This window comes from Conger conger, chromosome 5, assembly GCF_963514075.1.
Source record: "Conger conger chromosome 5, fConCon1.1, whole genome shotgun sequence".
Taxonomy (NCBI): domain Eukaryota; kingdom Metazoa; phylum Chordata; class Actinopteri; order Anguilliformes; family Congridae; genus Conger; species Conger conger.
This window is the reverse complement of record NC_083764.1, coordinates 39,605,896-39,621,258: the sequence shown is the minus strand read 5'-3', so window position 1 is coordinate 39,621,258 and position 15,363 is coordinate 39,605,896. Positions and strand designations below refer to the sequence as shown.

Sequence of the window (15,363 nt, the reverse complement as noted above, 5' to 3'; positions counted from 1 at the left end):
GTTCCATGACATCAAATGACATTGTTTCCACACCTATTTGCATTTAGCCTGTTTGTCACATTAGACCTTAATTAGATAGTTTGTTCTGTATGAAATGCCTGATGTCTAATTCCCCCTCTACCCTGAAGGAATGTGCTTCTTCACAAACACGTAAATAGTTATGTAAGCCAGGGGAGTGATTGATAGGCTGTCACGCCAGTGACTGAATGTTCCCGGAGCTAATGAACCTTGTCCTGCCCATATATTGTATCTAATTAGTCATTTCATTCTTTCCCTCACAGGATGTGGTCCTGCGGCTAAAGTGGATTTGATTTATCAGCCCAGCCCCCACCCCCCCGCAAAAGGGCCCCCTGCTTTTCATAGCGCCAGGATGGAAACTTAATCGGAGGTAGGATGATCAGCGCTCAGTGAGGATGCTGCCGCCTTGAACGCGAAAATCGATGGGAAACACTTGCCATGTGAGAGAGCATTCGACAGCCGAGCCATCCGGAGGTTCCGTCTTCCCGCGCCGTGCGTGGATATAGGTGGGGAGTCGCTTTTCCCAAAAGCGCCGCTGCAGAGGAGAGCGCCCCCTCTGGCCGGGAGGAGGCGGCACGCACAATGGTGCAGGCGTGGGCAGGGCTCCTCCTCCAGCTGTGGGCGCTGGCCGCGGCTGTGCGGGGCCACGAGGCGACGCTGGACAAGGTGGACGAAGAGGACCCTGTGGTGACCACCGTCTACGGGAAACTGCGGGGCTTCAAGAAAGAGCTACACAACGAGATCCTGGGGCCGGTCGTGCAGTTTTTAGGGGTTCCCTACGCGGCGCCTCCTACCGGGGACAGGCGCTTCCAGCCCCCGGAGTCACCCGCCCCGTGGCCCGAAACCCGGAACGCCACTCAGTTTGCGGCGGTCTGCCCCCAGTCCGTCCAGGAGGGGAGGCTTCCGGAAGTCATGCTGCCCGTGTGGTTTACCAACAGCATGGAGATTGTGTCTTCATACGTACAGGACCAGAGCGAAGACTGCCTTTACTTAAACATATACGTTCCCACAGAGGACGGTGAGTTAATGGCAGTAACCGCGGAGTTAAGGAGTTTGCACTTTGTTGCATTTCGGTTAAATGCAGGAAATGAATCGCAAGTCGATAAATTGAGAAATCTCCATAAAGTATTATGTGCATTTTTCAATTTGTGGATTGCATTTCAATTCAATTTAATTTAATTCACTTTTCAAAAGCATGACCTGTGCATGTGGTTTTGTTCTATGCTTGCATGAGGCTGGTTTTATTTTGTGTTTGTGCGACCTTCCCATAGGACTCCACCTTCCTGTCTCATAACCCCATGATATCCAGACCCAAGTGAATCTTCCCCCTCCCGTAATAGATGGCCAACAGACCATCATCTATTCCTGCAAGCTTATAATCATACATGATGATGATGGCTGGTGACAATCCAAAGGGAACAACCAAGTTATTTAAAATGATTGATATTATGTTAGTTGTTGCATGGTCCCACAATCTATAATGGAGCTCCATGTTATTTTTTAGTCTTCTATTCATTTTTCAGTAAAAAGAATATCCAAGGAATGTGCCAGGAAACCGGGCAAGAAAATATGTAGAAAAGGAGGTATGTATGCATGCCGTTGTGTCTCAGAGGAGCCGGTTTGAATAAGGTGAAGTTCTGAAGTCACAGGTCAGATGGATTTCCAGTTTCTGCAGTGGGTTTTAAGAAGTAATATGCAGGTGGGCAAGGAATTGAGGTTAAACCAAAAAATGCTGAATGTCCAGGGTTTAAATTAAAGAGGAATGACACCACTGTTCTGTTGGTCCAATTGGACTGTATTGATCACAGTTTCATCAAGATTAATGTTGATGAAACTGTTAATTAATGTTTGAGGAAGGGTTTTGAGTGTGCGGCTATGGGAAACAGTGTAGTTTTAATGGTGGTACGCTTGATTAGATGCAATGTTTTCACTATAAAGCTACAGGGCCATTTTGTTTCTGCCTTTTATCTGAAAAGCTCCTCTTATGTTCTGGATGTAGACTGAAAGTTGCTGATTTATATCAGTGTCCCAAAATGGACAGTTTCAATCTGTGGCTTATTGTGGCCGTGTGATTAACTCCGTTCCCTTTGGGGGAGTGAAGAAGCATATTAATAATTTCCTAAAAGGAGAGCATCTGCCAAATAATGCACTGGTGCAGTGCTTTTTCAGAAGTGGCACTATAAACTGAGATGTAAGGCAGTCTGGAGCTCATGGATATTCAGCTGTAACGCAAACAAACCATGAACAAGACATTACATCACATTACATTACATTACAGTCATTTATCAAATGTTTTTATCCAGAGCAACATACAGTAAACTGCAAATTAGAACCAGGGACAAGTGCGTTGAAGACCCTAGATGAGCGTATAGTCAACAAGACTAATGTTTCAACAACAACCGTGTCTTCATCAGAGTCAGAAGTCATCAGAGTCATGAGTGTGAAGAAGATATGGTTGTCGAAACGTTAGTCTTGTTTGCAGCTGAATATCCATGAGCTCCATCAATGAGTTATTCCTTCATATATGATTTCCCATTTAGTGATTAGTATAGTATCTCTCTGCCAGTCATATGCAGTGACTTTGGCTTTGGTGTAGAGTTTATATTACATTTCTGTGTTAGGCAGCTAGTTTTCTATCTTTGTGATGTAGATTATCTGAGCAAAGATTGCCTGGATGGGTCATACTGCTCACCATCACTACCAAATGAGCCCATGTACATTTTATATACTTATAATACCTGTGCAACTTTAAACCAAAGAACACAAAGTGAAGTCTTGTAAATGGTTTCACGGTGCCCCGTACATTGTTTGCTAGTTTTTTGCTTCTGTTCAAGACAAAAACCATGTTTAAGGAATCTTAACTGTGGCTAAGTGGAAACTCTGGAGAACTTCATGTTGAAGCACAACAGTACTCTTACAGTAGTTAACCTCTATTTTGCGAGTACTTCCAATTTACGCTGGATTTCAAAGATTTCAAAGGCTTGATTTCAGCACTTGGAAGGACTGTGGAGTTGGCTTACGAAGACTTGAGCATTTCTAGAAAGCCAAAAATATTGACTTGGAAATTTGTTTTTTCCTCATGTGTACATGTACATGGTCAGTGCCTGTCAATTAAATTGCTTTTTTTTTTTTAAAGAAAAGCTTCCTGTGAAAATCTCTTCTTCCAGTTTGGTTTACTTGGTATTGCTTGCTTGGATTACTGCAGTGCCGTGTGAAAGCAAGTGCTAAATTTGAAATGAAATTAATCAGTGCAGTGTGTTTCATCGCTTTGAAGAACCAAAGTGCATTGAACATAGTACAGCGGAAAATATTAGTTTTGAAGCTTATGAATAGCAGTCAAGACACGCTATAAATTATCCCTCTTTAACACTTCTTATGCAAATAGATGTATGAAATGTGGAGAAGGAATTTAATTAGCATTCCTTACAAATGACTAGCAGCCACGAGTGTATGTGTGAACAATTAATTGTTTATTCCTGATTTCTCATGTAGGACTGATACGTCGGTGTATAAAGTCTGGTGGGAAAAAATAAAATATGCATAAAGAAGCTATAACACTTTTTTTTTGATAGAGGACTCATTATAATTCAGTTGATGGTGCATCCATACAATATGCACAATTTACTCTGTTTCATTATGAGCAGTAATACTGCACTGTTTAAGACAATTTCAAGTCAGAATATTGAGTGGATCAATAATGCTGCTACATGACTGTGTGACTACAGGTTTTAATACCCTTGCTTTCAATACCATTTGGATATGACACATGCAATAGCAATAAGCCAGGGATCAGTGAGAAATCCACTAGGAGAGGATGACAAATCTGTCAATAGCTTCTGTGAAGAAATGTTGCTTTCCTGAAATCTGAGAGCTGTGGCCTAGTTTTGTGGCTCCTGAGATATGGGTCTGTGTTGTACGGCTCACATTGAGGAGGTTGAAATAGATTTTACAGCTCCAATAAGTTTCCATCTCGCTGCACCTCCCGTGGGAGAAAATCTGTAGAACCGGGATGAAAAATATAGTGCTTGTGTGCATATGTGTGTATGTCAGGTGTGTGCGCATTTGTGTAGGCTTGTCTTGCAGAGATTTGGGTCAAATATTATTTTGCAATTATTTGAAATACACTATGTATTCAGAAGAGAAGTCTTCCTTCAGACGGGACTATGGTTTGGAATAGTGACATTCATTTTGAGAAAATTCAAAAGTTATCGACTATGCATTCAGCTGGAGCTGTGGTTAGGCTGTCTTTGTCCGTGTATTGTCCGGTTTCCTCGCTTAGGGAACATTTTTATAGTTTCATCACACAGGATTCAATTTGAGGGTGGAAATGGGGACAAAACAACACGTCGACTCAGCATTCTGACAGCTATTGCAAATGCATTAAGTAGTATAGCTTTTAGCTGCTAAATATTCATAGAGGAAATGATGAGAATCAAATTAATTTCTGTTGAATGCAACCATTTTAACGTTCTTAACTTTCCGAATAATTGCTGCCTGGATTTTTTAGAGTAGAGTAACACAAGGCTTTCTTGCAGTGATAGCTGGGATTTCTTAATGCAGATATCCATAATTTGGATCATTTTGCACTGGCTGAAGACAGTTTCTCGTTTACACAGATCTTTTGCCTTTCCAAATAAGGTAAGTGCAAAATAAAGGCGTTAAAATATTTATTATATTATCATCCGCATCATGTTGAATGTTGTTGAGGAATCCCAGTATGTTTGAAGTCTGATAACGCAGGGAAAAATCTTTGTTTGGCGGGGCCAGCGTCAGCAGCTTTGAGTAATTCCAATCACAGTGCCGCAATCCATTCAACAAGGCAGGTTTGGCTTGGATCCCAGCTCTGTTGGCTTTTGACTTCATTCTTGCCGAGTTGTTTTCAGATGAAGTACATGTATGATTACACATAAATAACATCTGCATTGCTATTAGGTAGCAGCTCCTGAGTGACTTGGTCAGCAAACCCTGCTCAAGCTAGCTTTTTTAACTGCATTACCAGCTTGGCCATGCAGATTGACCAGTTTATACCCAGCTAGACCAGCTTACGACCAGCTTGGCCATGCTGATTGATCAGCTTATACCCAGCTAGACCAGCTTATGACCAGCTTGGCCATGCAGATTGACCAGTTTATACCCAGCTAGACCAGCTTACTACCAGCTTGGCCATGCTGATTGACCACCTTATACCCAGCTAGACCAGCTTACGACCAACTTGGCCATACTGATTGACCAGCTTATACCCAGCTAGACCAGCTTACGACCAGCTTGGCCATACTGATTGACCAGCTTATACCCAGCTAGACCAGCTTACGACCAGCTTGGCCATATTGGTTGTCCAGCTCATACCCAGCTAGAGCAGCTTGACCAGCTCAATTCTCAGTTTTCAAGCTAGTAAAGCTGTTTAACAGCAAGGAACCCTGCTGGAAAAAAGCAGCTCAAGCTAGGTTTTGAAACAGCTGGTTAGACCAATTAGACCTGCTCCATACTCAACACGGTTTGACCGGCTCAAGCTGTGTTTTGAAACAGCTGCTAGCTGGTATTTAAAGCTGGTCATAGCTGGACTTTACACCAGGGAAGGCTCTACGTATTACATTTACATTTACATTTTTGTCATTTGGCAGACGCTTTTAATCCAAAGCGATTTACAAGTGCATAGGTTCTTCCACGAGTTAAAGCATCACATCAATAACTAGTAAAATACATATGAAGTGTTGTTCTAAACATACAGTCATCATAAGTGGAATTTTATTTTTATTTTTTTGTTTTTTTGGGGGGTTAGACAAGAGGGATAGGGATATCAGAAAGGGGGGCGGGGGAAATCAGGAGGTAGGACTAAGGTACAGTTTGAAAAGGTGTGTTTTTGGTCTGCGTCGAAATTGGGGGAGGGATTCTGACAGTGGTAGGCAAGTCATTTCGCCACTGAGGAACCAGAACGGACAACAGGCGTGAACGTGCAGCTGGGGAGTAGGGAGTGATTAAGGATTGTATGTAAGGTGGGGCAGTCCCCTTAGCAGCCTGAAATGCCAACACTAGAGCCTTGAATCGGAAATTAGTTCCCCCACTAATGCACAGAGGGCCTATGACATACCAGACATCATCACTGAGAGATATACCGTGCATCCGTATGGTGCTGGCTATCCTGTAGTGCTTTGTGGCTTTTGTGGTGTAAAACGATCTAGCCCCCAGGTGAGTGCATCAATAGTTCTGCCCATACCGATGCTGTGGGTGGCACAGGTCTAACTCTGAGCGCAACTGCCATCCGGGAGAAAAGAATGGCCAAAGGTAAATATCAGACAAAATCTTTCAGACAGAAGGTAAATATCAGACAAAAGCTGATAAGGCAGAGCTGTTAGGGAGAGTGAGTGATATAGACACACTGCAATCTGGCTGCCTCTTCCTGTTACCAGGGAAGATGTCAGACCATGGATTTTGCTGTAAAGGTACCAAACAAATCAATGGAATACAAATATGGCAAATTTAGCAAACAATAGAAGAACAAATTGCATTCAATATGTACTCAATATAACCAATTATTGCTATATAGCAATGTTTTTTGTAATTCTATTTTCCTTTTTTACTTTGATGCCAGTGGCTCTGTGGGAGCTGGTCATTAGCTCACAGTACTGAGCATTATTCCATCAAGATAAGGCATGCCCCTAAATTGATCACTTGCAGCGATGCCATTTTGCTTATAAACTGTGATTCAGCCCAAACAGAGCAATGTAAAATGTGAACTTAGAGCACATGACCATGATCTGAGACATCTTGGTCAACTAGTGATATTTGATTTCAAATATTTGAAAAAAGTTCCATTCTTTGCCTTTAACAATCCTTAACGAAATGTTCATTGGCACCTCTGCCTCGTCGACTGTGTAATTTATTTAAATGAATTTTGTCAAATATATCAAAATATCCTACCCACATTGCATATCAAGAGAATATACATTTCTATAACTACAGACTAAGTAGTTTGAATGCTAAATTGCTATAATTACAGTTGATGGTAAATGGATGGTAATGCAAAACAAAATGGCATTCTTCCTATGGCAAGATTCTTTGGAGAAGGAAGCCCATATTCTGCTAAAACCGATATACCTATAGTGTACCTGGAAGAAGAGGGAACTGGAAAAAATGGGGAAACCACCATTAGTTTGAGTGACTTCCACAGTAGAAGAACTTAGCATGTGCAGGAGTCACCTTGACATGGTAATAGGCACAGGGCCTGTGTTTACATTAAGCTCCCCGCTTCCAATTGCTTTTTAGCTGTTATACTGGGGCTCAACTCCAAGCCCTCACACTGTGGAACTGGCAACAGTGTGAAAGTAAAACGGCCCAGTGTTAAACAGCTTGATCTCGGTGACATTGAAGGTCGCGGCTGTGAGGTTTTGCAAAGATATCAGCGTGATTCCAGAAAAATGTAGCATTAGTGAAAACAAAGCGGAAAGCCACAGGAAAGCATATGACTTTTTTATTGCCTAATGCCTGCATTGTATTATAACACTTAACATATTTTTAAGTACAGTTGTGTGATTGAGTATTTATATTGAGGCATGTAGTAGTATAGATTTTGTAAAGGTAATAAGTAAGAATGGTTTGGGAGGCAAATTAAATAATTAATATGAGATTAATAATTTTATATATTATTTTAAAACGTCTGCTGACACTGCCTGTATGATTGTCAGTAACCCATTTACTGTCTGCTCAACTGTGCAGCTCAGTGGCTAATAAATAAAATAATAAATATATAATTACAATTTGGATGTGAAAAGAAGGCCAGATGAGCTTCTGTTTAAAGGCTTAATCATCATACTTGGTACTTGGCTCTACGTGGCTGTTACCATATTTAATCACGATCAATTTTACATTTGTCTGCACCTGTACCAATTTTAAATAAAAAATGCTACTAAATACGGGTGGCAAACATCAGAGAGCTTCTAGCATTTGGTTAAAAGCATAAGCAGTTATTTTTAAGAAGAGAAAAATGATGGATAGTTTTATATGCCATTCTTCCTCTGGGCACAAATTGAAAGTTACATGTGAATGACCTGCCAATTACTCAGCGCTTCAGTTCATGAACCTCCTTTTTTCGATCACACATTTCATTATTTGCCTGGAACTAAGGGAGCAATTATTTTAACTGATCTTCAACTGTGTGACAAATTGAAATAGACAACATCTGCCAATCAAAGAAGAAGCATTTGGTACCTTCTGATTGGTACTAGGCGTCTCCACTATAAGAGACGTATGAAATACACTCATGTTCAGCAAAATCCACTGCAGATGTAAAATGGGGGTAATCTGCCTATTTAACATATGACCCCGTAATAATGAATCACTTCAATCATAATTCTGTCTAGTAGCAATAATATATTCAGACATACTGTGCTGTTTAGTCCAAAGCCAGTGTCACATAAGTCACCCCCGTCGGGAAATTACTCATGTGACCCCACGGATAACATTTATTTAACCTCCTGTGGTTTAATAAAACAATGGTCATATTTCTATGCTATTGAAAATAAACACCTTAAATTTATACATGACCATGCATAATACATACATTTACCATATATATTGTACCATAAAATACAGTATTTCACCTGGTCATAATTCAGTAGAATATTTAAAATGGTTGTTTTAGTCAATTTTCCATGGGCAGAGATTTAAAGGGACCCCTCTTAGATGTGGCACCTGTGCTGAGTGTACTACTTTCGGCTGTTTAGCCGGTGGACTGGAGGTTGAATGTAAGCGGCTGGCCGTACACGCATTGGAGCAAAATATGTACTAACCCTGTTCCCTATTCCACGAGGGCACTGCACAAGTACCGTTGGGCATTACAAATTTGGAGAAAAGGGCCAAAGAATTTGCCCTGAAAAGAGTTTTTTCTGGATTAAAAATGGTTTGAACTGTATAAACCTGTCGATAAACACTTCATATTTCATTATATGATATGTGTACTTATATAAGCAGATAATCATAAGTGGATTGCATTCAGTGTTTTTTGCTGTTTAAATATCTTGCTACGTATTGGTATTCATGATGATGTCTATCTTAATAGATCTCCAGGACCTGTAGAATTTTTCATATAAAAAAAAAAGACTTGGCCATATATTTTACAATGCACAGCATCTAATCCGACATCAGTTTCACCCTTCTTCCCTCCATTGTAATTACATGGTACTGCATGTGGGTTATGTAGGAAGAAGGCATTCTTCCCTCTGGTGGACCAAGCAGGACAGCGCCATAGTGTGGTGAAGGGGACACTGTGCTGTAGGAGATCTTTTGGCATCAAACTGAGGTCCAAACTCACTTATTTAAGATCCCCAGGCACTTATCACAGAGTAGGGATTCTTCGGTTTCCTAAAAAAGTCCCATCAGTGCTGGTCGTATAATCAGCCCTGGCTTCACCCACATACAGATTGGTGGCAGTTAAGTTGAATTTCTCATTCCTGTGCTTCGACTCTTTAGTGCTTAGAGATCCTGAGATCAAAGGTGCTGTGTAAATGCAGTTAATTATTATTCATTGTCATCATAAGACTGTAGGCGGGGAGGGAGGGTTAATTTTCCTGTTTTACCTTGTTAGACAAGTCTTTTGACCTCTCTGTAAATCATGACAAAATGAGCGAATGCTATAATTGTTGTATTTAATTTTATACATGATAGCTGCTGTTAGGGTGTGAACAGCTGTTGTACAGATCCTGTCCTGTTCCTCACCCTAGAATGCACAGCATGGGTCCAAATGGACCTGGGCGAGTTTGTTTTTGCTGTATTTTAAAAAATATATTAATTTTATCATTCAGGATGCTAGGACATCCTCAATTATTATTACAAGTAAAATTTAAGTACAATTTAAATTTTATTACATTTTTTGTTTTTAATTTTAGAATAAAAAGTGTTTTTGAACGCACTACATGGGTCTAAATAGACCACTTTACGGGCATACCTCTTCGCATGCTTTGCGATGCGATGTCGTGTACGCTGGTTCTCCATAAGCTGCACTTCCTTTGAGGAGTGAGAGTGCTGGAGGGTGCAGCAGGAAGCAGCAGCAATTTATTCCATTGAAGAGCGGTTGATCAGGCATCTCTTCTTCACCGCTTCTTCTGGTGACCAGCAGTGCATTGGCTAAGACGTAGTCGTTGGCTATAGAGGATTTTGCGTGGGAGTCCGTGGCTAGGTATACGAATAACATGCCCAAGCTCCCTGAGTTGATGGTGGCTCAGGGTGGATTCCACACTGCAACTGTCTGCCCGTCCCGCACCCTTGTGTATAGCACTCTGTCCTTTCAAGTGATGCCACGGATCTTCTAAAGGCATCTTACATGAAAGGCCTCCAGGCTTCTGAGATAGTGTCTGTAGATGATCCATGCCTCACATCCATACAGTAAGTGCAGTGCGATGCAGACAAGTATGTAGGTGTTGAGGTTGCTGTTCAGGAAAACCCTTCTCCTGAGGCTGCACAATCTCATCATCCATCCATCCTTGAAGGTAGAAATGGTGGTTAGCTCTTGGCCTTCTACTATGAAAGTTGTTGGTTGGTGGGGAAGAGGGTGTTTGGTAGGGCCTCTGGTATGTGGGCTGCCAGGGCACAATTATCAGCATACTGTAGCTCGATTATATCCTCTGAGATCAACTTGGTGGTTGCCTGTAAGCTCCTGATAGTCAAATTCGTGGAAGTAAGAATTGTTTTTATTCAAAACCTCCAAACGGAAAAATAAATATGATATTTTCTGGTCATTAGAAACAAGATAATCAGTGAATACCTTGAATATCAAATGAGTAGATCAATTAATGAAAAAGAGGTAAGAAATGCATCAACTTCCATAGGAAATGAATACGGGACCATTTGGAGCCATGTTCTGCATTTTAGGGGTATATGAGCATTCTAGGGTTAAATGAGAACCCATAACAATTAATGAATAGTTTGTCTTTAGTAGTAATCTGATCATACGCCCTTCAGGAATACTATGCATTGTAGTAAAAATGGAAATTAAGGATTTGAGTAGGAAATAGGATGAGACATTCTTACATTTTTGAAAATGGCTCATTTCTTTTCATTTATTTTCCACTGATTTACCTTTAGAATATGCAAAACCTTTTATCACACACAGAACACACAGAACCAATGATTGGTGCCAAACAAATAAATGTTTTGTTTTGTGTGTGCTGAAAGGTTTCCCATAGTACCTTACAGCCATGCCCTCTTTTCAAGGTTTTTCTGTCAAGTCAGTTTATTTATATTTTGATCTTGTCCATATGGTTGTGTAATTTTTTTGGTAACATTCCCAAATACTGCTTGGTCTGATTTGGAGACACTCATAATCGCTCTGTTGCGACTTGTTTGCAGTTGCAGATATTGTTATATTAATGATCAATTTACTAAGACTATTACTAACTATGCAGTCCAATAAATTAAACCCCCTCTTTCGCAATTTCACAGGAGGAAACACCCGTAAAACAAACATATTACAGCAGGGGTCTCAAACTCAATTTACCTGGGGGCCGCTGGCGGCAGAGTCTGGGTGAGGCTGGGCCGCATCGGGTATTCCACAAGAAAAGCTTTGTTAAAAAAATTCCAATCTTCTCAAATGTCTTTATTTTTATTTTTTAACACAAAATAAGATGAAAAAATAAACAAATTAAGAATTAATAAGTAAATAAGTAAAAAAATCAGTAATAAATAAATAAAATAATAATTATAATAAAAATAATAATAATTAGATTTCTCTAGTCAGCAACTATGTGTGGTTTCTTCAGTCTTCTATATCTGCTGTAATAAGATTTAAACGTCTTTATTAACATTTCTTTAACCTCAGTGGGTTATTCTGAACATGAATTGTCCTGAACATGAATGGAACATTGAAGAACATGAACTGTTCTTCTGAACATGGCTTCTCTTGCCTACTCCTTGCTGCTAGAGACCTGGCAGCGCTTCCTCTCGCATAGCTGAGCCACATTTGTCTTGAGGGAGGAAGCAGTTGAGACCCTCAGTATGGCTTGAAGATGATCATCAGTAAGTCTGGACCTGTACTTGGACTTATTGAAGTTCAAGGTGGAGAAGAGCTTTTCGCACAAGTATGTGCTCCCAAAAAGGCACATGGTCCGCTTGAACATTCGGGAAAGCTCAGGGAAGCTGGGGGTCAATTCTCTCAAAAATTGCCCAAGCTTGTCTGCTTTTCCATTCACCTCCCTGAACTTGGCTTTGAGGTCAGAGTTGCACTGCAGGTCAATGAGCTCCATTTGAAGCACAGGAGGGGCATCTTGCACATCAAAGGAGAAGGGGTCCGCAAAAATTTGAAATGTGGCTCTGTGCGTCTTGAAGTCTGCAAATCTGTGATCAAATTCCTCCTGTAGCTTCAAAATGGCATCAACATACTTCTCACCACTGAATGGTGTGCCTGCATCCACAAGTGCCTTGCATGCTGGGAAATGGCAAAGGTTTGTCTGAGAGAGCTGGGCTTTCCATAACACAAGCTTTGTGGAGAATGCTCTCACGTTGTCATAGGCAGCACTGACGAGTTGCCCCTGGCCTTGTAACTTCTTGTTCAGTACATTAAGCTCATGTGTGATATCAACAAGAAAAGCTAAGTCCATGAGCCATTTGGGATCACTTAGCACAGGAACAGCCACCCCATCCTTCTCCATGAAGGCTTTCACTTCTGCTCTCAACTCAAAAAATCTCTTCAAGGCATTTCCCCTGCTGAGCCAACGTACCTCGGTGAAGTAGAGCACATCCCCATATTCTGACTCCATTTCCTCTAAAAAAGCACAGAACCTTCGGTGCTTTAAGCCCCTGGATCTGATTTGGTTGATGCATTTCACAACGACAGACATCACATTGTCAAACTTCAGGCATTTGCTGCAAAGGGCCTGCTGATGGATAATGCAGTGCAGAGCAATCATGGCCTCCTCTACACCCTCCTCTTCCAGTTTTTTTTGAACAAGTGCCACTAGTCCATTTTTCCTCCCTGTCATTGATGGCGCGCCGTCGGTTGTTATTCCAGCAAACCTCTTCCATGGCAAACCGGCATTCTCAATGGCATCACACAGCTGGTGGAATATCTCCTGAGCAGTGGTCTGGCCATGCATTGGAATTACTGTGAGCAACTCCTCTATCACTTCAAAATTTTCGTCAATACCACGGACATACATTGCGAGCTGGGCAGTGTCTGTGATGTCTGTGGTCTCATCAAGAGCGACTGAGTATACACTGAAATATTTGGCATTCTCACACAGTTGATCATAAATGTTACTTGACAGGTCAGAAATGCGCTCTGCCACGGTGTTGGCAGAAAAGCTGATGTTGCTAAACTGACCTTTCTTTTCCGGACAGACTATACTTGCAGCCTGTAATATGCACTTTTTGACGAATTCACCTTCTGTGAATGGCTTTCCCGCCTTAGCAATCATTTCACTAACCACGTAGCTAGCTTCGACTGCTGCATTATTCTCTTTGGTTGCCTCAGCAGACATGTTTTAAGATTTGCAACCCGGTTGGCTCTCTCATCTCCCTGGTATTTTGCATACTCCTCAGCATGTCTAGTTGTGTAATGACATTTCAAATTGTATACCTTGTGCACCGCAACTTTCTCTGTGCAAATAAGACACGTCGGGGTGCCCCTGTGCTCAACAAAGAAATATTGCATCTCCCACTTTTCCTGGAACTGTCTGTGCTCATCACCAACCTTTCTCTTCACTGCAGGCTTTGAAAAAGACATGTTTGGGGCTGTGGAATATATTTTAATTCCACTTGGTGTCACTGTCGTGTTTAGCCGATGCACAGAGAACGTAATTTTCCGCAATGTGCGTCATTTCCGCTTCTTTTTCCTGTAACAGCAGCACGGCGGTCGGCGGATAATAGCCCGGTAGCAGTCTCCTTTGTTTTTGCGCTCAATGTTAATGTCTTTCATGATGACATGAACACCATGGCATTTGTAGATGGTAGAAAGTACCGGGATAGCGAGCGCAAAAAGGCGACTGCTTTGTTGTTGTTACAGGAAAAAGAAGCGGAAATGACACCGTGCTGTTGTTGTTGTAAACGTAGTCATAGAAACAAAAAACAAAACAAATGACATCATATAGAAATATATGTAGTGTTCATCGTGTGAGGCAATGCAAATAAAAAAAGAATGACCCCCAAATAACGGTGCGACCCTATAATTAGGGAGGGCAAAGCGGAGCTTTAGAATGTAGACCGCTGTGTGTGCACGTGAGCTCGCCAATAGATTTCTCACAGAAAACGTAATTTGTCCACTTTTTTACTTTACAGTAGAGGTGATCAAACTTACAATAACTAAGTGCTAGTGTGTTCTAAGCCTTTACTGGTCCCTGTACGATGTTAGCATGATGTAGCTAGCATACGCGAATAGCACAAAGCCATACAATTTGCTTTTTAACGGCACTTGGTCATTCGAACGATATAAATAAAAGCATTCGATTAAGTTCGACGGCACCGGAATTTTCTGTCGTACCGTCCATAAATGGCAAAAGTCCCACCATAGGATTTATTTAAATCTTTAAAAGTTATACATTTTCTGAATCGTCATTAATTCATCTTGTTTCTATCAGTGATTCGGCGTGATCGGACGGTTCTGTAGCTATGTAAATGACGTCAAATGTTTCTCTGCTTGCATCAAGCCCGGTCGATGTCCCGCCCCCGAGAGCCATATACGCCACCGTGATTGGTAGGTTCTTTCGGCTCCGCACACAACACTGTAAAGTGCCATTCATATAAAACTCGCGGGCCGCACTAACATTAAACTTTCATATTAAGGTGGGGGCCACAAAATATCGTCTCCGCGAGTTTGAGACCCATGTATTACAGCATGTAGAATACAACGGCAACGGCGAGGGAAAATCTTGGCATGACATTGCACACAAAATAATTATAGGTAGGCTTATAATAAAACAAAACTTACAAAAGAAAAAGAGACAGGTGGTGGTCCAGCTAAGGACATAATATTAACACCGGTAGAACAACAGGTGGAAAACTCCCTGCAAAATGATAAAGTTATGGGGGTGCGGAAGGATGAACTTGTAATGGGAGAAGTTAAAACTTTTCAGAATTCATTTTACCTGAATGAATGCGTAAGCAGAAGATTAAATTCAGAACTGCATTTTTATGCTAACTGCTAGCTGACAATAGACGTCTTGCATCCTTCCAAAGAAAATTTCACATTATATCTTTTTTTTTACCTTTATTTAACCAGACTGTCCTACTGAGACCAATGGTCTCTTTTACATAGGAGCCCTGCAGAACATACAATTTCATACAAGCATTTGTACAAAGACCTTATACATATAGTACCTGGACAAAGCATGCATGTGAGAGAATTATCCTACAATCACATAC

The 15,363-nt window shown here is 41.2% G+C and overlaps 1 protein-coding gene across 2 annotated transcripts in view; it reads left to right on the top strand.

Annotated features, from left to right (window-relative positions):
- The first annotated feature begins 331 nt into the window (after positions 1-331).
- Positions 332-15,363, top strand: part of LOC133129203 (neuroligin-1-like) — a 180,265-nt gene continuing 165,233 nt past the window's right edge. For both annotated transcript variants that reach the window (XM_061243133.1, XM_061243131.1), the window contains exon 1: positions 332-1,036. In XM_061243133.1, coding sequence (XP_061099117.1) covers positions 601-1,036 — 436 coding nt within the window. In that variant the 5' untranslated portion in view covers positions 332-600. The remainder of the gene's footprint in view (positions 1,037-15,363) is intronic.